A 23,214-nucleotide genomic window follows, 5' to 3' on the forward strand; every position below is an offset into this window, starting at 1 on the left:
AACTGTAAAACTGATTTTAAATGAAAGTGTTAATTGTTGTTTTCCTCTTAAAGTTCCACAGGAATATTAAAGCCAGCGTTTAAGCTCAGTGAATTCACAGATCATAGCGGCCCTGATGAATTATCTGCCTTTACCTCAGAGCAGTCTCATTCTTTAGCGTGTCATCCGCCATTACCCTGCTCTGATAAACCTAAAAAGACAGTAAACCTATCAGGTCCACACAATGAAGATGAAGCTACCTGGGATATTGGTTCCAGTGAAGCAGAGTGTCATGAACCTCCAGGCAGTGGAGCAAAGTGGAGACATTGTGTGTCTAATCCCTCAGAAGAGGGACTTCAGCCCTTAAAGCTGAACACAACCGGAACCAGAGGAGGACACCTGCCTTCCATGTTCCAGACAGCAGAGAGGGAACCCTCAGGGGGACCAATAGTTCAGTCAGAAGACACCAAAGTCATCCTGGAGTACAACTGCACCAGCAGCCTGACCAGATGTGGCTTGATGGCTACAGCAATGGAAAGAAAAACAGATACAGATGTTGAAGAATACAATGAAACTGATGAGATGCCAAAACAGCAGAATTCTGACTCTGGAGATGCTGATTTACACAGATCAAACTCAGTTACACAAAAGATAGAAGAAATCAGACTTTTATCTAATTCTGCTGGTGAGTTTTTTTTTATATTATTCACTTTAAAATACAATATTGTAATTATTCCCTGCATTGTATATTTTAGATTCAGCATGAACTCCCTTTATTACTGATTTATAAAAACTAACTTGTGCATACCACCAGAGGGTGCTACAATCCTTTAACTAAAAGCTTTAATGAGTGAAAGGTTAATCACACAGTACATTGCTGTGGAAATTAAGTTCACAGCTGAATATTTTTGGCTCTATGAATTTAAAATTATGATGCAGAAACCAGAAAAATGTAAAAGCTCTATCCCAGTCTATTGGAAAAGTTCAGACTTGGATTAGCAGAGGGCTCAGTGTATTCTGTAGTCTCTGATTCCATTAGTGTTTTCTAATCCTGGATAGACACTGTATGTAGTAGCAGAATTTCTATACTACGTCTCTGTCCATTTAAAGATCCAGCTGTCGACTTGGGATGGTCATTTATCGTAATATCATCTTGGTATGTTTCTAGTCAAGAATTAGATGAATCTAATTCTAATTAGTCTAAATGATAAAATTGGAAACAAATAAATTCATTTTTTGGAATTTTTTTTTTTTACAAATTTTTTTCCTTTAATTTTTTTTTCCATTGGGGCTTTGATAAATTTGAAGAAATTATTAAATGTTTACTGCTAAAAAAGATACTTCTTAATGTAACTGGTCTCCTGAAGAAGCCGTATTTTCTTAGGTACATTCTTCAAGAGTATTATTTGTGATTGTGGGGCTGTAATCACTATAGTAAGCACTCAGAGCATTAAGGTATCTCACTGTTATCACAATATTCTCACCCAATATAGTGATAAGATTTAAGCCCTACTGTCCATCTATATATTTTTTTCTTTTCTCCATCTGATCTTTTACCTGACCATCCATATCTGATGTTAATAAAATGATCTATCAATAAAAGTGATTTTGGATTTATTGGTACTATTTTTTAACTGGCTTCAAGTAAAAGATGTAACATGGGAAATCTGTAGTACCCCTTGGAAAAGTAAACGTGTTTACTTTGGTCCGTTAAACATATCACTTTTCAAATTAAACATTTTCAAAATAAGTCTTATCCAGAGAATAACTGAATTATACTACAAACACATTGTTGTTTTTTTTGCCCTTCGTTTAAAACTAAGCCAGGAAATAGTGATTTAGTATATAAAGGAGCACTATTTAACTTTTTCCTACTCATCCTGGGGTTTAAACTAGCGATGCACCGATCCAATACCTGGATTGGATATCGGTTCCGATATTGACTAATCGGCTGAATCAGATATCGGTGATTTGATAACTATATAGGAGATCTAATCCAGGGCATTTTACATGAAACTGTTATATGTTGCTTTTTGCTGCTTATTTGTCAAAATGAGTATAAGGTGAATGTAATTCTCTGTTAATTTGTTCCCATTTTCTAACAATGTTTATGTCAAGGCTAAGGCCTTGACTCACATGGCAAGTTGTATGGTTCATTCAGCAGTTGAATCGGATCGGTATCGGAATTGACCAATATGCTCAGCCCAGGTATCTATATATGTGTGCATCTCTATTTTAAAGCAACCATTCAGTTATATCCCACACTTGCATGGGGCAAACATGCAAACTCCATGCAGAAAGAGGCCTGGATTCTAACCCCTTTTTCTTGAAAATAACATGAATTCTAACAGCGCTTCAGTGCTGCCATAGCGTCATAATGTAACTACTTGTTAGGGAAGCTGAGACACGTCAAATCAAACAGTAGTGGCACTCGCCTATCTTTTTAATTCTGCTGAGTGGCAGTGATGCCATGTCATAGTGTCACGTTTCAGCTGAATGAAGGAGTTAGTCTGAAATGTGCAAAGACGGTGCTGAATCAACTGACCCGCATGCATTCCTCCTCAGCAGCATTGACTTCTAGGAGAAGGGTCATGTAATCTTGGCAGACCTCGCTGTGCCGCACCGTGCTGATGCATGCTGATGCCTTTATGGCCTTGTGCATGCCTACTCGGAAACATGCTTACAGGACAGAATAGATTTATTGATTCAGGATGGAGAAGAAGAGTGATGATCAGATTTGAAAAATAAAATGCTGCCACCTGCCTTTTTCTAGGGGCCTCGAATGGAGAACGATGTACCGTGCCAACGCTTACCCCTGGGTACGGGCTGCCTAGGTCAGGGTTCAGACCTCCTTATCGCCCTGGCAACCAGCAACATATTCTGCAGGTTAGTCTTTATGGAACAAAGAGGCTTAAGATGATGCAATAAAAGATATTTGTGAGTTGAGCTGCTAAATTTGTAGAAAGGAAAATGTTCTATCTGTAAAGGACTTGCAGAGTTTATTTGAAGCTTTTTCTCTATTTTCATACAGACTTATTAAACCACTGCCTCTTAATCCCTCCTTCTGGAGACACCGGTTACTATTATTGCAGGCTTCCAAAGAGTCCTAAAATTTCGATGGCTGCTTTTTAGCAGGGGATTAGGTCTCCATGTCTTCACACACTGACTAATTAATCTGTCTTGCATGAAATTGGGAAGTTTGGGGAAGTTTTCCAGCACGCAGACAACTGATGGCTCATTACTTAGCTGTAAAGTTCACAGTAAGTTCTTGCAGAGTCATCCTGATTTTTGTTGTAAGAGCTGCAAAGTAATAAAAAGGGGTTTATGGATCTGCAGATGAATAACCAGATCAAAGATCCTCATGGAAAAGATGGAGCAGAGAAGATTACAGAAAGAGGCGCAGGGCTATGCTGTATTGCTACAATCAGCAGCAGATGTCCTCTCTCACCCTTCTCATTCAGCCTCTCACAGTTTCCTTTGCCTGGCGCTCGGCTACGGGCCACGGCCTGCCTCGCTTTTCTATCTATATCCTGTAGCACAGCACCCGGGGGAGGTTCATGACTTTGTCAGCAGGAAAACGGGTTGTGTTTACAGGGAAATGAAGAAGATTCTCCTCAGGGAGCTGATTCACAGGAATGCCTATCCAGTGAACGCCTCGCTGACAGACACACAGAGTTCTGCGCCTGCATAAAGTCGCCAATTATTATTTATCTAAAATCATCACAATAAATGTATCTTCACATCTCTTGCCTGTGCCCTAAACTCAGCTTAAAGATTGATTGTTTGTGATAATAAGTTGATTAAGTCATATTTTCTAATTTTATTTATATATATATATATATATATATATATATATATATATGATGCTTTTATTTAAATCTCTGTTCACTATTTCAATGATTAGCATAAAGTTAAATAATTGAAATAACCAAAAAAGTAAAAGCTAGGGTTGTCAAAAGTATCGATACTCAAAAAAGTATCGATACTGAAATGTTGTATCCGGATACAATACTCATTTTCAAAAGTATCGAGTACCAGTCGCACCTAAACAGTCATTCATCTAAAGTGCAGAATAGAGGAAAATGCACTTTCTGAACACTGTGTGATTGAATAATTCTGTGCACTTTTCAGTTTCAGACTTTTTTTGTAACAGGTGCAGCTGCTGAGAATTATTTTTGTTTCTTAACCGGTTTGGCTAGTGTCATTGTTATGTGTGCAAAGCATAGCCAAGTAAGGAAAACTTAATTTTAATTTTGTAAGTTTTTTATCAAGCTTGCTAAATACTGTGCACAGCAAACAACCTCAAAATGTTGTTCTTATTGTTTATTGTATTTATTTATTTATTGTATTTTAATTATTAATCAAAATATTTCGGTTGAAATTTTATCCTTATGGTATCGAAAATGGTATCGAGTATCGAATATTTTCCTTAGTATCGGTATCGAGTTGAAAAGTTTAGTATCGTGACAACCCTAGTAAAAGCATAATATTATTTCTATGGAAAAAAAATGGAGGGAACAGATGGGGTGATGTTCAGTGTGTGTGACCCTGTCCCTGCTTCAGGCAGACTTCTCAGACAAACTGCATCTTCTCTGTCTGTCCTCTTGTCTGGGAAACAGTGCTGAGGGCTGAATCCCTCTTCATCCTCTCTAGTTTCCTTTTTTGGTCTTTTTACAGCGAATCCACCTGCTGTTTTTGTTTGTTTTTTGTTTAACTTCCACATTGTGCTAAAAGAAAAGTTTAGTTTCTAGCAAATGAATTCACACTGTAAACTATTTCATAATTTGCTATGTTACAACTACAAACTGCATTGTGTTTTTGTAAAATTTGATGGGATAGATAAACAGGAAGTAGTGGATAAGTGAAACTTAATAAACGTGGTTTTGACTTAGTGAAAATGAGATTTGTGCTTGTATCCACCACCTCTGAGCCACGTCTCATTGCAAATAAAGCTAACAGTTTTATTTTTTTAGAGCATGTTTCAAGCTTTGCACAACTAGATGCACGATGCAGCCACCAATATATTGACTAAAGTGATGATGTGGCCAGAGGCGGACGTATTGTTAGCTTTTAGCTTTAAGCACCAAAATGGTAAGAACACCTTTCTTTATTTGTCCTACAATTCTCTTATTGGGAGTCGACCATAAACGGCAGATTTCTGTGAAACATATAGATAAATGGTTTTCCTCAATACATCTACTTTACAATTCTGCACATTCTTGACTCCTTGTATCATTTCAGTAACATCTTAATCCTATATATGCCTGCTTTATTTTACCACAGTAATGGAAGGTTAAATACATATGCACAGCTTTTACATATTTATACGTAGCAAAAAACTGGGGAACCATAAATTATTTTCCTTTTGCTTCTGATTGTGGGCGAAACTTCATAAAATGAGAAAAAGTTGACAGTTTTTTTTTTTATATTGTCTTGTATATGAATGTGAAAACGTTCTATTTAAGTCACCATTTGTGGATACTTCTGTACATTATATAAGATCTTCTCGATAGCAGCGGCCTATTTTAAGTCATATTTAGATGTTTTAAACAGATCATTTAATTTTATTTTGAAATATGCATGTATATTTTTATTGTTTACTTTCTTTTTTCAGACCAGCACAAATTCAGGCCTGGTACTCATTCCACAAGGCGGATGGAAATTTCCCTTACAGCAGGAGTTGACCATAACAGAAGCTGTTAATGAAGACCTATATACAAGAAAAATAGCCTCTGAGCTGAATTTGCACCGTCCTCCCCTCACATTATCCTCTCCTCTGAAGAGGAGGTGGGATTTATTTCAACATGTACATCCGTCACTCAAGCAGAACAAAACAAGTCGCCATCCAAAGTGGGAGCCGCCTCAAGTGACGGTGATGGAAGAAGGAGTGCGTGCTTTGAAGAAAGTCAGACTTCAACCGTCCATTTCTGGAGGTCCATTATCCTCAGAACAGCAGCAACAAAGTCAGATTAAAATCGCTCCCTGCGAGAAGAACCCTGTGTTTAAAACCCACCCAGAATTTCTTGTTCTGAAGGAAACTCAGCCTGTCAGTCAAAGCAAAGTGAAAAAATCCACCCACGAAATGGAAAGGAAGGCACCTGAGCAAAAAACCTTCGACAAACTATGCAAACATCAGTTGGCCAAAATGAGGTTCAATCCAGCAAAAGATGTTTCAAAAGGTTTTCATGAGGTCATTACCACGACTGAGCTACAAATTCATCCCAGAAGCAGCCTACCACCTGCAGCCCGGCCATCCGATGCCAGGATAAAGGACTCTGGGACGCTGAATCAGGAGGAGAGAGAGCAGATGCTAGAGGAGGTGTCCCGTGCTGAGGTGGTGGTGCTAACACTGATGTTTCAGGATGGAACAACTCAGTTGGATCCTGAACAGGTGAGTGGACCCCAGTGGTAAGCAGACTGAAGACAACAAACTGGTTAAAGCTGTAGAGGGAACAAGCCAGGTCACTGGTGATGAACATTGCCATTAACTAGTGTTGGGAATGGATGGATCAATCCATCAGAACCAGTTGTAACCTTTCAATTCTCCTGGAATCACTCAATTATTTATTATTAATTCCTAGTTTCAAAGCCCAGTCTGCTAATAGGGAATAGAAGCTGCTCAATATCAGAAATAAAGAATCACAGGCATGTGAGCACAACCACCTGTTTGTGTTGCAGCATTCAAAATTGTATCTTAAATTTAATTAAGGAAATAAAATAAGGTCGACCACGTGCAACAGTTGTGATGATACTTGTTTCCTAGACGTTTTGGATAGAATGTAAAGCCCTTTAACATAGAGCTGCCGTAGATCATTCCTGAAGCTCATTAGTTCATAGGTTTGATATTTAGACACTGGATGAAATTATTTGATCATTTATAGTAATGTTTACACAAAGCTAGATGTTATAGGGATACAATTTCATTTACAGGTGCTGGTCATAAAATTAGAATATCATGAAAAAGTAGATTGATTTCAGTAATTCCATTTAAAAAGTGAAACTTGTATATTATATTCATACATTACATACAAACTCATATATTTCAGATGTTTATTTTGTTTAATTTTGATGATTACAAATGACAACAAATGAAAATCCCAAATTCATCATATCAGAAAATTAGAATATTACTGAAGACCAATAAAAACAAAGGATTTATAGAAATGTTGGCCAACTGAAAAGTATGAACATGAAAAGTATGAGCATGTACAGCACTCAGTATTTAGTTGGGCCTCCTTTGGCCTGTATTACTGCAGCAATGCGGCGTGGCATGGAATCGATCAGTCTGTGGCACTGCTCAGGTGTTATGATAGCCCAGGTTGCTCTAATAGTGGCTTTTAGCTCTTCTGAATTGTTGGGTCTGGTGTATTGCATCTTCTTCACAATACCCCATAGATTTTCTATGGGGTTAAGGTCAGGAGAGTTTGCTGGCCAATTAAGAACAGGGATACCATGGTCCTTCAACCAGGTACTGGTAGCTTTGGCACTGTGTGCAGGTGCCAAGTCCTGTTGGAAAATGAAATCTGCATCTCCAAAAAGTTGGTCAGCTGCAGGAAGCATGAAGTGCTCTAAAACTTCCTGGTATGTGGCTGCGTTGACCCTGGACCTCAGAAAACACAATGGACCAACACCACCAGATGACATGGCACCCCAAACCATCACTGACTGTGGAAACTTTACACTGGACTTCAAGCAACGTGGATGAAGTGCCTCTCTTCTTTTCCTCCAGACTCTGGGACCTTGATTTCCAAAGGAAATGCAAAATTTACTTTCATCAGAGAACATGACTTTGGACCACTCACCAGCAGTCCAGTCCTGTTTCTCTTTAGCCCAGGCAAGACGCTTCTGACGCTGTCTGTGGTTCAAGAGTGGCTTGACACAAGGAATGCGACAGCAGAAACCCATGTCTTTCATACGTCTGTGTGTGGTGGTTCTTGAAGCACTCACTCCAGCTGCAGTCCACTCTTTGTGAATCTCCCCCACATTTTTGAATGGGTTTTGTTTCACAATCCTCTCCAGGGTGCGGTTATCTCTCTTGCTTGTACACTTTTTTCGACCACATCTTTTCCTTCCCTTCGCCTCTCTATTAATGTGCTTGGACACTGAGCTCTGTGAACAGCCAGCCTCTTTAGCGATGACCTTTTGTGTCTTGCCCTCCTTGTGCAAGGTGTCGATGGTCGTCTTTTGGACAACTGTCAAGTCAGCAGTCTTCCCCATGATTGTGTAGCCTATAGAACTAGACTGAAAGACCATTTAAAGGCTTTTGCAGGTGGTTTGAGTTAATTAGCTGATTAGAGTGTGGCACCAGGGGCCATCAATTTTGAACCTTTTCACAATATTCTAATTTTCTGATATGATGAATTTGAGATTTTCATTTGTTGTCATTTGTAATCATCAAAATTAAACAAAATAAACATCTGAAATATATGAGTTTGTATGTAATGTATGAATATAATATACAAGTTTCACTTTTTAAATGGAATTACTGAAATCAATCTACTTTTTCATGATATTCTAATTTTATGACCAGCACCTGTAAAGTTCAGACTATTTCATCCAGACAGAACTCAGTCAGCTAATGTAAGCTTTTATGATTCTTCTTAAAAGAATGAATTAAATAATCAATAGCAACCAAATTAAAACAAGGAATTTTCCATCCATTTTCTGTCACGCTAATTATTTTTGCACCGATGCCATTCCTTGGCCCAGATACCCGATACCTGGCTTTGCAGTATTGGCCGATACAGATACCATCTGTTTGAAATTGATGGGTGTGTGTATATATGAAGAACCACATACTTGGATGTAAAATAATTGCCATCATGGCTTTGTCAAGCTCCTCGTAAAGCAGGAAAAAGACTAATACAAAGTGAATCCAGTAGAACTTTTTATTGGCTACCTGGTATGGGTAATAATAGTTGAATAAGTTTTTGGCTTTCAAAATGGTATTGGTGCCCTATTTGTCGGTATTCGACGCTACCACCATATTTGGTGCTGGATCGGGGTCCTGTCTGATACTGTTATCGGTATCAGCGCAACACTTATGCTTATCCCAAGCGGGGTTGCGAGGGGTGCTGGTGCCTATCTCCAGCTGTCTACGGGCGAGAGGCGGGACACACCGTGGACAGGTTGCCAGTACATCGCAGAGCAACACAGAGACACACAGGACAAACAACCATTCACTGACACCTAAAGAGAATATAGAGAGGCCAATTAACCTAACAGTCATGTTGTTGGGAGAAAGATGAGTAGCCGGAGGGAACCCACGCATGCTCAGGGAGAACATGAAAACTCCATGAGGAAAGACCCCGGGCCGGGTATGGAATCCAGAATCTTCTTGATGCAAGGCAGCAGTGCTACCCACTGTGCCACTGAGCAGCCCAACAATGAATCAGAACAGTTTAAATTCATTGTCATGGCCAACCCTAAACGTCCAGAAAGCTTTAGTTTGTTGTTTGATTTTGGTCATTTGATATTTTCTAAAGCAAGGCAAAAAAAAATTTATAGCACCATTCAGTACAAACACAATTCAATTTGCTTCACATGAATTAAACAGTATATTAGAAGGAAAATAAAAGCACAATTAAAAACAGGTAGTAAAGCAAATAATAGCAAATACAGAGTGGGCATGTTTGTTGTCACTTTCCTTTTCTGTGTCGCATTCTTATATTCAGAATGGTGATGGGGACGTTTGGATTTCTGGCATTTTGCGCCTCTAAACTTGAATTCCCTCACTCTGAACCTGTCTGAAGCACTCAACTCTGACAACGTTTCTGCAACTGCTGTCTTGTTTACATCCTTTTTCCCCCGTGCTCAGCTTAAATGACCGCTAATGTGAAATATGAGGAAGTTCTGTTAATACATCACCTTCCCAGGATTCATTTGGTTGAAAGTGAGAAGAATTCACACTTTATTTCATTTATTTATGAAATGGATACATCCACAAGACTGCACAAAAACCTACCTATTTTCCCTCAAAATGTTCAGAAGCAGTCTGAAGCATTCTAAGTCACCTCATCTTTTTAAAGATACACAGTGTGAAGTCCTTAGTCTGTTTCTAACAATGCACACCTTAACCAACCTTCTGATATCATCACAAGTATCCTGGAGCCAGAGGGAGAATGTTATCATTCTCGGCCTGCAGCTGCGAACAACAGTAGCTGACTATGCAGTTACTTTCAAGGCCAACGCTTCCCCTCAGATTGGTAACAAACTTGGTGCAGTCTTAAAGTTCATAGTTCTTCAAACAATGGAACATCTGAAATCTTAATATAATGCATTGTAACACACAGTCATGATAGCAGATTTGTGAACCATCAGCTTACACTTTTTCAAAAATGTCTATCAGCCAAAAACCGAAGATGCACTGTTCGGCCATTTTCTGTGGCCAAATTTTCGGTGCATCCCAGGAGAAAATGATGGTGCATCCTCATATTGATCAGTTCAAAGCATCAAGCCAATGCTCTGTTGGTTTCAGAGTCATGTGATGAAATTATGATGTAAAGCTGTTTGTCGTCGGCATACCTATAGTAGCTGATAGTGTTTGATATAATCTGAGCTACCGGTAAATAAGCATGTCTTACTCTGATGATTTGTCATTGTATTTTATTTTAAATCCTTTGAAACAAGGTTTCTCAAACTGTTTTTTCTTTTTCTGATGGCGGACACAGAAGGTGGCTCCAGTAGTGTGTGGCCTCCTTGTTTTGATGAAGACTGATCTTCGCTGCACCACACCTTGTTGTTCTCTTGGTTTGAATGACAGCTTGGTCTACTTTAAACTAGAGCGCAACCCTCCATGGGCACAGCAGAGGATTCAGCTCGCTCAGCAGCTCTTTACCAGGTCTGACTGTTCATATGGAGAAATATTGGTACAATAAAGAGTTTGACAGTAAAACCTAGAGACTTTTACAGATGTAGAATTCCTAACATGTGTGTTTCTGATTATATACCACAGGGCTATGCTTCTACGGGTATTGTCAAGGTCTGGACTTGTGATTTGTTATAAAGCCAAGGATTTCCTTCGAACAGTTTTGCTGTTTTACAAACATGATCTCAGCTGGAAGGAAGGTAGGACTCTTCAGATGATGAATTTTCCGTCACCAATAGCCTGGGTCTGTTGTTGGCTTCAGATTTCATCAAAGATAAACTAAACTAATGAGCGACAGGTTGTCATTATTGAGAGGTTTGAGCCACAGTTGAAGCTGTGATTACCTGAACTAATTGTACAATTCATTTTAATGAATAAAGGAATTAAAATACAAAAGTGTTGAAGTTGCTGAAGATATGTGTTTTGTTTTTCCAGTCAGTTACTCCTATTAAAGCTAGTTTTTAAATTCTAAGTTTGTTTCTTTGTACAGTTCTGTTCTTTTAATTTATTTTTCACTTACCTCTTTTCTAATTATAATCACTTTTAAATGACTGTTTTTAAGAGACGTTCACAAGTTAAAATATGATTTTATGATTTTATGATCAATCTCTGGTTCTAGACCAGTTGTAGTAAATTATTAGTACCAGTCTCTTTACATATTGGGTTCCTCTGTCAGATGATGCTCTTATGTTTTTGAGGTTTTTACTGTTTGCAGTGGCAGGCTGTCAGATCCAGGATCCACAGGTTTCTGGTTGGTTGCTGGATCCTTCTGATCCCTCCTCCTGCTTCAATGATCTGCTACTTAGACACTGCAAAAACCCTTGTGCAACATCCCCGGGGTCTGACAAGGTTAGCAAAATGCAGTTCATTAAATATGGCATTGCTCCAATTTTCCAGAAATGTCAAAGACTTCTTGTTTTTGAATCTATTTGGAATATCTTTCAAGCACAGCATGTAATATAAATGAGCGCTTTAAAGGTATATGGAATTATGTTGACTTTTTTTTTTACTATTTGCTTTTTTCTGAATTAGTTGCAGTATATAATAGAGTTTCTGCAGTGAATCTGGAGATAGATGTGTCTCAACATGCAATGCTCCCATCAGGCTGGGGAGTTTCATTTCTAGAAATCAATATTCACTTGGGTTCAAAATACTTTTATTCTGGAAGGAGAATGAAACACTTCAATTGATGTATCTCTGTGAATAAAATGCCTGAATTTCAATGAACAATCTTGTCAAACATTTAAGACATTGTTGTATACATTGAGGTTGTTTCGTTTGTGTTTAGTTTTGGTTTAATTATCCTAAAGCTTATTTGATTTAGAGGATATTTAAGCTGGTAATTACAGCCATAATGACTTTTTCATCAGAATGATAAACAAACTAATCAGGGTTAAACTCACTTAAAGACGGATAGAATGAATGCATGTGTTGCTTTTGAATTGAGTCTTTGTGGTTATTTAATTAACATGGGCAAAATGAAGTCAAGTTGCTGAATTCATCAATGTTTGTAGAACTAGAGCAGACTGTACCAGAAAAAAAACATGAGAGATTTTTTGTAGGATTCTAACCAGGACTAATAAGTCACATTTTAAACCTTTCTGCAAAAAAAGTTGTTGAACCTCTGGTTAGCAATTCTTATTGGTAATTTTATTTCATTTCACATTTATTTGTAGAGGTTATAGAGGTTGGTATTGTTGTTTACAAGAGACACAGGTTTTGATAAAAACAAAAAAAAATTGCACAGCAACAAAACAAGCAATTAAACATTTTGATCCTGTTTAAATAAGCTAATAAACTGAGTCAAACCTTTTCATTGCTTCTTGTGCTGGAAACAAATTAGACACACTGGTTTTAGGTTTTGAATAGAAATGTGTTGTATGAAGCTCTTGTCTCACTTTTCTTTCTAAGTCGAAGGTAGTAAGACATTTTTCAAAGAATTATGTTTTTCAGTAGGAAAAAAACAACATGATTTCACTTCTTAAAGAAGTGTTTGTTTGTTTTTATCAAAACTGGTCTCTCTCGTTAAGCAGGTTACCAATGAGATAACCTCTACAAATAAGTGTGAAATGAAATAAAAATGACAAATTTCACTTCTTAAAGAAGTGAAATCACCCATCCATCCATCCATCTCCAACTCTTTCATAGCAACACATTCCCATAGAGCTGGTTCTTTATTTCCTATGAAGGGAGCCAACCACCTTTAACCAAGATTTCCGTCCTGATCCATATTTCTTGACCATAGATGTAGTAAAGCAGATTGGGTTTCATCTGCAGTGTGTGAGTGTCATCATCCCTTAAGAAGACACCAAGATAAAGTCCCCGACTTTGGACAGAGAGGAAGTAGTTGACTCCTTCAGCCCTCTGACATCTTTCATCCTACCTAACATATTTCATCTAAGGAGCCCCAGAACAAAGACCCAGATGAAAAAGATGGATACATCAGAATTACAAATAACCTTATGCTGTAGCGCAAAAGCTTAATGTTTATAAATTAACTGTGCAGATTAGAATATCTTTTAGCTCCTTGGTCAATTTTAAACAAGTGTTGCTTTGTTAAGAATAATGACTGGTGATCCTTGAAACAGCGACTTTTAAAACCTCTATATACCTTCATACTGACATTTAGACCATATCTACTTCGTCATAAAAAAATAATCTAATATAGAGAACTAGACAAACTTAGAATGTTTCTTTTCTCTGCTCCCTCATTCACCTGCCTGCTATCTTTTGTTTAGGTTTCTCAAATCATCTCAAGTCTCTGTTGGCTTTTTGAGCTTAATCTAACATTATGCTCTAAACTTCAGGTTGGTTGGAAACACTCGTAATTAACTAAATGTGATAAAACACAAAAATAACTTGCCTGTTGACATTTTCAGAGCCAAGGCTTGTGGGAACTTTACTCAGAAATGGAGGTGAAAATGATCACCATTCTTGGAGGTAAACAGCTTTTTTCAGTAAAATGACATTTAGGACATTTCTTATAAAATTCTATTAGATCTGTTAGATATATTTAAGATTAAAAATAAATCCCAACCTTGTTATCTTATTGTTTTAACCTTACTATCTAACTACTGTCAGCATCTACAACAACCAATTGTGAAAACTCTTATGAGTTACAGCATTACGAAACATTTTAAATTGTATTGAATAACTCTTATTCTTTCTTCTTATTATTATTATTCATTATTTTTAACTTCCTTTCCAGAAAAAAATAAGAACACAATGATAGAATACTGACTCTTTCAACTTTCAAAAGTTAGAAAACATGTGTTGCATTTCAGTCATGGAAAGCCATTCCATCTGTGTGGACAAAGGAGCACTTAAGAGAACGTCAGACCTACTTGGGGTAAGGTCGCATTGCTTAGCAGCTTTTATATGGTTGGATACATGTTGAGGAAACTCACTTCCTACTGCCAACGTGTTTAAGGATGTTTTAGATGTATCCCACAACAGCAGTGCAGTAGATTAAGTTGCACAAATGCAGGCTAGCTAAAATACACTCCTTTAATCATTTAGCTCATGCATTGAAGAAAACAACAACAACAACTGTAGCATCTTATTATTGTGGGTGCAAAGGCACCGTATTGGATTGGGAATCTTTAATCTCTTAGAAAATTCATTTGTTTTTAAATTCAGAGGGTTAAGATGGGATTATAAATTAATTGACTGATTAGCTGTAACAGATCATTCTATAGGTAGTGGGCTAAATGATGCAACCAACCATTTAAAGTCAGGTGACTACTTCCTGATGTTCATGAAGAGAATGCCAAGAATGTGCAAAGCAGTATGCAAAACAAAGAGGCTGTTTTAAAGTTATTTCAAATTTTTAATTTGCTAATTAACGCTTTATGGTTTGCTTTAAAGCTTTGATGTCCTCGCACTACGTACCTATTTATCAGGAACTAGAAGAGTAAATCTTTAATGCTAACAAGAATTTGATTTCTTATTTTTATATATATTTTTTTGGCTTTGAGCTGGTGGCTATTTCCTTTTCAAGGTGTTTTTGTGGAGATTTTTGCTCCATCATTCTTCCTGGGTGAAATGTTGCCTACAGGAGCCCAGGGTGGGGCATTTTTTATGCTTCAAAGGAAGGTTTAGCAGTGAGACTCTTTTGTGGTTGAGGAGGGGATGAAAGAGATTTGTCTTTTTTTCCCCCTCCATTTGATACGGACATCTTCTGGGATTACATTGAGATAAAAAAGATGTATTGAGACTATATGCCAGAGTTATCACTTAGTCACAGAGAGTATGATTTATGTTGTAGGCATTGATCCCTGCTGTTTTATTTCAGGCACAGAATCAAACATATGCTCTTAAACATCTGTTGGAAACACCAGCAGGGGAGTTGTTGTGGAGACAGTCTTGGTATCTTGTCTGGTGTTACTATAAATAGACTACATAGTCAGATTTTTTATTTTTTTTTAAGAGGCTAGCTGCATGACAGAACTTCACACTCCGGAGGAGACGCTGATGCTCACAGTTGTGTGTACTTTTTTCTTTTTGCAATATTCAGTAACAGTGAATGCCTCGAGGTGTGTCCCCACTCTGTCGTTTTGGGTTTCAGACAGGTGAACCTGTCAGGTTCTCCTGCCTGAACATTAAGTCTCTGTTCTGTTAGACTGTGTCTCACAAGCATGCTCACATGGTGCTTTGTTTTTCTAGACAGCATCACATAACTCAGCAAGACAGAACTCACTAAAATAACACGTCATTGTTTGTCTAGGCTGTTTAGATCACATTAAAAAAATCCTTTTAATATTAAGCTAATCATGATCAAAAAGAAAGAAGAAAAAAAACGCAGGAACAAACTGCACCCATTCAGGGAGTTGGCACACAGATGTCCTCCAAGTCTGCACCAACTAAAGGGCTAGCATGTAATATAAATGAGGCAGTCTGGAACCTGCTGCAGGGGACGAGGAAAACTGGAAGAAAAGTCCAGTTTGGAGAAATCTGGTGGATGTATTCCAGCTAGCCTATTTTTGCCCTTTTGCTGTCTGTCTCTTCGTGTTTGCTTCCCCTATTGCCACCTTCAGGGTTCCTACAGTCGACTAATATTAGTTTATAATCAAAATTTTGTATTGTCCATTAATTAAAACTGAAGGAAAAACAATATATTTATTTTATTAGATTTTCTTCAGTGTATAATTTTCTCAAAGATCCATTCGTCCATCCATCCACATTATGATTTTCCCTGTGTCTTATGTTTCCTCCCTTTGTCGTTTTCTCTAGCATCCTCCAACCTCTCTGTTTGTATCTTACTTCTTCAAATAGGATTTTAAATATGTGCAGAAACCATCACTCATTCTCCTATTTCTGTTCTTTTTTGTTAAGATAAATTCTCACTCATTTTTTTTATATTCTGTTACAACACAGACAGTTCATCTTTGCCTTCGACACTCACTGATCTGATGACTTTTCTTTGTTGTCTAGTTTTCCATGTCATCATTTCCTTTTTTTAGTCTCTTTTTTTGCCTTCAAAGAGCTTAAAGAGCTCCCATCTGTTACCGCCACTCAAATAAAGGAGGAATACTATTTAAACAAAATTTTATATACACTATATTGCCAAAAGTATTTGCTCACCCATCCAAATTATTGGAATCAGGTGTTCCAATCACTTCCATGGCCACAGGTGTATAAATTCAAGCACCTAGGCATGCAGACTGTTTTTACAAACATTTGTGAAAGAATGGGTCGCTCTCAGGAGCTCAGTGAATTCCAGCGTGGAACTGTGATAGGATGCCACCTGTGCAACAAATCCAGTCGTGAAATTTCCTCGCTCCTAAATATTCCACAGTCAACTGTCAGCTGTATTATAAGAAAATGGAAGTGTTTGGGAACGACAGCAACTCAGCCACGAAGTGGTAGGCCACGTAAACTGACGGAGCGGGGTCAGCGGATGCTGACGCGCATAGTGCGAAGAGGTCGCCAACTTTCTGCAGAGTCAATCACTACAGACCTCCAAACTTCATGTGGCCTTCAGATTAGCTCAAGAACAGTGCGCAGAGAGCTTCATGGAATGGGTTTCCATGGTCGAGCAGCTGCATCCAAGCCATACATCACCAAGTGCAATGCAAAGCGTCGGATGCGGTGGTGTAAAGCACGCCGCCACTGGACTCTAGAGCAGTGGAGACGCGTTCTCTGGAGTGACGAATCGCGCTTCTCCATCTGGCAATCTGATGGACGGGTCTGGGTTTGGCGGTTGCCAGGAGAACGGTACTTGTCTGACTGCATTGTGCCAAGTGTAAAGTTTGGTGGAGGGGGGATTATGGTGTGGGGTTGTTTTTCAGGAGCTGGGCTTGGCCCCTTAGTTCCAGTGAAAGGAACTCTGAATGCTTCAGCATACCAAGACATTTTGGACAATTCCATGCTCCCAACTTTGTGGGAACAGTTTGGAGCTGGCCCCTTCCTCTTCCAACATGACTGTGCACCAGTGCACAAAGCAAGGTCCATAAAGACATGGATGACAGAGTCTGGTGTGGATGAACTTGACTGGCCTGCACAGAGTCCTGACCTCAACCCGATAGAACACCTTTGGGATGAATTAGAGCGGAGACTGAGAGCCAGGCCTTCTCGTCCAACATCAGTGTGCGACCTCACAAATGCGCTTCTGGAAGAATGGTCAAAAATTCCCATAAACACACTCCTAAACCTTGTGGACAGCCTTCCCAGAAGAGTTGAAGCTGTTCTAGCTGCAAAGGGTGGACCGACGTCATATTGAACCCTATGGATTAGGAACGGGATGTCACTTAAGCTCAGTCAAGGCAGGTGAGCAAATACTTTTGGCAATATAGTGTATATATATATATATATATATTTTTTTTTTATTTTTTTTTTCATATCATATGAAAATGAATTCATTCAACATTTTTTTTACATTCATTCCTGCCTGCTATGATTAGACGTCCTCATAGATTTATCTCCATGATGTTTTTTTTTCTTTTACAATATCGTTTCATTTCATATTTCATATCTCATACCCTGACCTTCATTCCCTATCATACCCATTTCTGGCTCCATCATGTTGCATTTATTACAGGTACATATGCATCATCTTGGATTTTCTGTGAAAGTTTCTGTAGTTTTGTTTTTAGTTGCTATCCATCTGCAGTATAAGCAAGAGTTTTGAAATCTTCATGCAGTATTTGTTGTTGCTTTACTTTGTGTACTTTGTTGGATTGAAGTGTGTAGTAGTATGACCAGCTTCTTTCTTTTTGATTCTGACGAAACAAAAGGTCAAAATAAGTCAACTTACATATGAAATAACCTCTAAAGCTTCACTGTTGGGGCCTATCCTCTGGCCAAGTCAAAATAGGGTTCTCACTCTTTGTATGACTTTGAAATGCCTTTGGCATTTTTAATGAGTCCCTGTGTATAGAAAAGTGTATGGCAACTTTTAAATGACTTGTCAGGGAGTGTTGAAACTTCGCTTTTAGGAATATGAATAGTTAAAACTAAAAAGATAGAAATCTGGGTTATCCTCATCTATTTCTTTTAGATAACCAGCAGTGTGCTTTTATGACATAACAGTATTCATGTCATTATGCCTACTATAGACTTAACAGGCAAATTATTATGAAGTTTCCTACAGTAAACTTGTGTGTATTTATGTTGCACAGATTTATAACAAATACATTCTAATGGCACTCTGACTAATGAAAACAACACATTTCTAGTTATTTCACAGAGTCGTTGACTTTGCAGCCCTTGGCATGAGCCTGCATGTAGAGACAAGAAGACACAACACATTTAACACACATTTAACTTCAATTAAATTTATATAGTGCCAATTCACAACACATGTCGTCTCAAGGCATTCAAAGTTTTCTATCTAAGGAAAACAAGTTGATGGCATCGACTCCTTGATTGCAGCAGCACAGCTGATATTTCTCTCCAGGATGGCGTCACAGACAAACAGGAACGGACGAGGCAAAGCTACTCCGAGGAAATACAGAGAGAGCATAATATCAGAGATTGAACTAACAGATTCTGCAGATTGCGAGAATAGAGACAGAATGAAGCATAATGATGAAAAAGGGTCCCTATGTCCTCCAGAAGTCTAAGCCTATAGCAGCATAACTATAGAGATAGCTCAGGATAACCTGAGCCCCTCTAACTATAAGCTTTATCAAAAAGGAAAGTTTTAAGCCTAGCCTTAAAAGTAGACAGGGTGTCTGCCTCACGGATTAAAACTGGTAGTTGGTTCCACAGGAGAGGAGCCTGATAACTAAAAGATCTGCCTCCTATTCTACTTTTAGAAATTCTAGAAACCACTAGTAAACCTGCAGATTGAGTTCTCTGTTAGGAACATAAGAAACAATCATGTCTCTGATATAAGATGGAGCTTGGCCATTTAAGGCTTTATATGTGAGAAGGAGGATTTTAAATACTATTCTGGATTTAACAGGAAGCCAATGAAGAGAAGCCAGGATAGGAGAGATGTGATCTCTCTTTTTAATTTTTATCAGAACTCTGGCTGCAGCATTTTGGATCAGCTGAAGGCTTTTAAGTACAGTTTGTGGACTTCCTGATAGTAAAGAATTACAATAGTCCAGCCTTGAAGTAACAAATGCATGGACTAGTTTCTCAGCATCACCCCTGGACAGGAGATTTCTAATTTTTGCAATATACCTCAAATGAAAGAAGGAAATTCTAGAAACCTCTTTGATATGGGATTTAAATGACAGGTCCTGATCAAAAACATCACCAAGATTTTTTACTTTATTATCTGAAATCGGTTTAATCCCATCCAAATGAAGTGACTGACTTAAGAGACAAATACACTGGGCTTAGTGTAGAAAAATATGGAGAAACAAAATAATGATGCCAGTAATTACTAAGAATGTTTACAATAGAGCACATGTGGTCAATCAGTGTGTCCAATATAAAGCATGTGATAGTTTGATTCAGTCCCAGTAAGGGGTAACAGAGTTTTGATGCAGTAATTTGCTGCAGCTAGATTACATGGGTGTTTTGTGCTTTGTTTTTACTAGAGGTGATTATCTTTCATGCAGACTAAAATGAAACAGCTGGAGCAGGAGGCCCACAAAGCAGCTGGGCAAATCTTCTTGGTTACCAGCAATGCTCAGCTACGAACAGTAAGTTAAAAATGGGCTTTAATTTGCAGGAGGATAACATTTGCTCCTGTATTCATTGGTGTAAGATTGTTTTATACATATGCTTAAAAAATCCTCATGAATTTTCTCTCTGCCATATGTTATACGTGTTTTTATTAGTAATGTTTATTTCTATTTGGAGAGAGTCTCAGTATCTAATGTTTGAAGGTGCTGTTTGAGAAGCTGTGTTTACATGAGCGTTGCAGAAACAAGAAGCTCCCCAAGACAATCAACAAACAACAGCAGTCAACATCGGAGGCTGCGGTACAGGAAACGCACACACAGCTCTGTCAGTTTCAACCTCAAGTCATCAATTATACATGAAACACAGCATATGCTGATTTATAAACACGCATATTCATACGCATAAACTCTGAAGGAGCAAAGATGTGTAATATTCAAACATCTTTTAAATATGTACATATCAAACAGAAATCGAAGATATAAAGTGAAAAGGGACAAGAAATAAAACTGAAAAAGTTCAGGGATTTAAACTTAAAAGTTAATTACTTTTAATATTGTTGTTTTAGTTGCTGCAGCTTCAGGACCTTCATCCTCTTCCAAAGATCATTCTGGAGTACAGACAGGTCAGCTATTACATTACAGTTCAAAGTAGTTTGGATTCTTTTAAATTAAATTTAAGCTCAAAGTAACATTTGAATTTTAAGAGGATCCACCTGACCGTTTTTCTTATTTATCATGTAGCTTAATTTAAGTTAGTGCAGAACATTTTTAGTAGCACAGATTTGGTCTTGTAAAGAAATTTTTATTTCCCGCAGGTTCACAAAATCAAGTCAACGTTTGTTGATGGGATTCTGTCATGCATGAAGAGCAAGGTGAGGCAGCCTCTGGTTTCATGTTACAAAACCATTTAGAAAATACAGAACTGTAAAAAGACATAACCACTTTATCTCTTTAAAAACATTTAAAGAGACATTAACAACATTTTATTTAAAAACATGTCTTTAACTGTTTGGACGTTTAAAACCATTTGTTTTACACACCCCAGACTTAATTCCTTGCTTTTGAAAGAAAACGTTTTTATTATTGTAATAAAGTGGTAAGTTATAGTATATTATAGTTATTAGTATATTTATAGTTGTTCTAAATTACTCCATTGAAGGATTCAAATAAAAAAATACTTTATTGATCCCAAAGTAGATTTAAATTTTGCTGTTTTTATTTATTTATTTTTTTTGTTTTTCATTGAGTAGTTGTGGGTATTGATACAGTAGCTGTAGACAGGAAGGGTACTGTTTGTACTGGTCTGTCTTGCGCCGGATCTGGAGAAGTCTCTGACTTAAAATACTTTGTTGTTTAAAAATCTTCTAAAGAGGAAGCTCACCGTTGTTCATGATCTTCAGTTTATAAAGAATTCTCCGTGAAGCAATCTACAGAGGTTCCAGAGGAGTTCCTAGAACAGAGCAGGCCTTCTTTAATAGCGTGTTGAGCTTTTTTAAGTAATTTGCTCTGATGCTTCAACCCCAGCAGATGATAGGGGAAGAGATCACACTCTCCACAACAGACTTATATAAGATATGTAGCATCTTGTTGCAAACACGGAAGGATCTAAGCTTCCCTAGGAAGTACACTCTGCTCTGCCCCTTCTTGTAGTCTGTTTCACAGTTACGTCTCCAGTCAAGTCTGTTGTCCAGGTGAACATCAAGAGTCACCACAAGTCGTGTTAAATGCACTGGAGAAATCAAAGAACACGATCCTCACAGTGCTGTTTGCCTTGTCTAATTGACAGTGAGTTTGTTGAAGCAGGTGTATAATGGCATTATCAACTCCAACTCCATGGCAATGTTCATTTTTTTTAGGTGAATTAAAAGACATTTCTCTACGACCTTAAGGGTGTGGGATGTCAGGGCAACAGGTCTATAGTCACAGAGGACTGTTGGCTGAGTCTTCTTTGGCACTGGAACAAGGCAGAGGTCTTTCACTTCATTGGAACTGTCTCTAGGGTCAGACTAAGATTGAACAAGTGCTGTTGAATCCCACAGAGCTGCTCTATGCAGACCTTCAGGTCTCTGGGGATGACACCATCAGGACCTGGTGACTTATTACATTTCAGTCAGATGAAAGGCAGAGGGAGCAGCACCATCTTCTGATTTGCCTGACAACAAACTCATGGAAGGAGAGTCAATGGCAGAGGAGGGCATGACGTTCATGTGACTGTGGGCAGGAGATAAATACGTGAACCTTGTTCCTGAACTGAATCTGTTGAAGAATGTATTCAGTTCATCAGCTCAGTCCAGATTGCCACCATTCTAATCATCCTTCTGCTTGAAGCCGGTGATCTACTTCATCCCTGACCACACATCTTTCATATTGTTCTGCTGGAGCTTGTTTTCCAGCCTTTTGCCGTATGCCTCCTTGCTTACTTTATCTTAACCTTAAGTTGCATTTGTAGACTTATTAATTCTCTGTCCCCTTTCTTAAAGGCTTGTGTTTTGTTGTCAAGCAGTTGCTTCAGTTCACTTGTGATCCAAGGCTTATTATTTGGAAAGCATTTCCCTGTTCTGGTAGGGATGGTGTTATCTACACCTCATTTGAATTTTCCTGTCTCTGTCTGCTTGTATGGTCAGAAACCCTGGCAGAAAGACGTTGGAGTCCAAGATATGATCCTGCAGCCACATTTCAGTAAAACACATAATGCTTTATTGCCAATATTCTGGCTGGGTTCTTGTTAGAGCTTGGAGTTTTATAAATTCTTTCCTAAAGATCTCACATTGCCCATGATGATTAATGCAAGAGATGGCTTTAATTTCTTGTTCCTTTCTTGTCTCCTTGCTTGTGCTCTGAATCCCTGGCTTCTCCTTTTCAAATCAGCTGGTACTTATGGAAGTATTTGATGTATTATTTCAGCATTAGAGATGTTAAAGAGTTGCTCCAGTGTGTAAAATAATCAACTTTCTGTGGTTACGCATCATAAAAAGTATCCAAAAGGGAACAAATATTAGTAAAGATCCTTTTGGTGTCACAGTTTTCAAGACCATAACCAAAAAACTACAGAAAAAAGAAGCTCCAATCCGCAAATGGAGAAACTAAAGTTCCAGAAAAATAAGAGTATCTCAGTCACGCTAGCAGAACTACTCCAACGGGCAGCCACCTTAAGCAGTGCAATTCAGTATCAATTCAGAAAGATACAACTAAACCATAAACTCAGTAAAGTAAGAGCAACATGTTAACCCATGAAGATATCACAAAAACAGTTAAAACAAACATAACACAACATTGAATTATAATATT

The 23,214-nt window shown here is 38.1% G+C and overlaps 1 protein-coding gene across 1 annotated transcript in view; it reads left to right on the forward strand.

Moving 5' to 3' along the window:
• The window catches only part of poln (polymerase (DNA directed) nu), a 78,290-nt gene that overhangs the window by 3,624 nt on the left and 51,452 nt on the right, over nucleotides 1–23,214 (forward strand). The window contains exons 4-16 of the mRNA XM_038270315.1: nucleotides 54–664; nucleotides 2,753–2,865; nucleotides 5,594–6,370; nucleotides 10,650–10,819; nucleotides 10,934–11,046; nucleotides 11,562–11,695; nucleotides 13,585–13,653; nucleotides 13,726–13,786; nucleotides 14,131–14,195; nucleotides 19,861–19,944; nucleotides 20,131–20,226; nucleotides 20,493–20,549; nucleotides 20,742–20,798. Of these exons, the coding sequence (XP_038126243.1) occupies nucleotides 54–664; nucleotides 2,753–2,865; nucleotides 5,594–6,370; nucleotides 10,650–10,819; nucleotides 10,934–11,046; nucleotides 11,562–11,695; nucleotides 13,585–13,653; nucleotides 13,726–13,786; nucleotides 14,131–14,195; nucleotides 19,861–19,944; nucleotides 20,131–20,226; nucleotides 20,493–20,549; nucleotides 20,742–20,798 (2,407 nt within the window). The remainder of the gene's footprint in view (nucleotides 1–53; nucleotides 665–2,752; nucleotides 2,866–5,593; nucleotides 6,371–10,649; nucleotides 10,820–10,933; nucleotides 11,047–11,561; nucleotides 11,696–13,584; nucleotides 13,654–13,725; nucleotides 13,787–14,130; nucleotides 14,196–19,860; nucleotides 19,945–20,130; nucleotides 20,227–20,492; nucleotides 20,550–20,741; nucleotides 20,799–23,214) is intronic.

The sequence above is a fragment of the Cyprinodon tularosa genome, unplaced genomic scaffold (assembly GCF_016077235.1).
Source record: "Cyprinodon tularosa strain WSP-4 unplaced genomic scaffold, ASM1607723v1 ctg76, whole genome shotgun sequence".
In the NCBI taxonomy this organism is placed as follows: domain Eukaryota; kingdom Metazoa; phylum Chordata; class Actinopteri; order Cyprinodontiformes; family Cyprinodontidae; genus Cyprinodon; species Cyprinodon tularosa.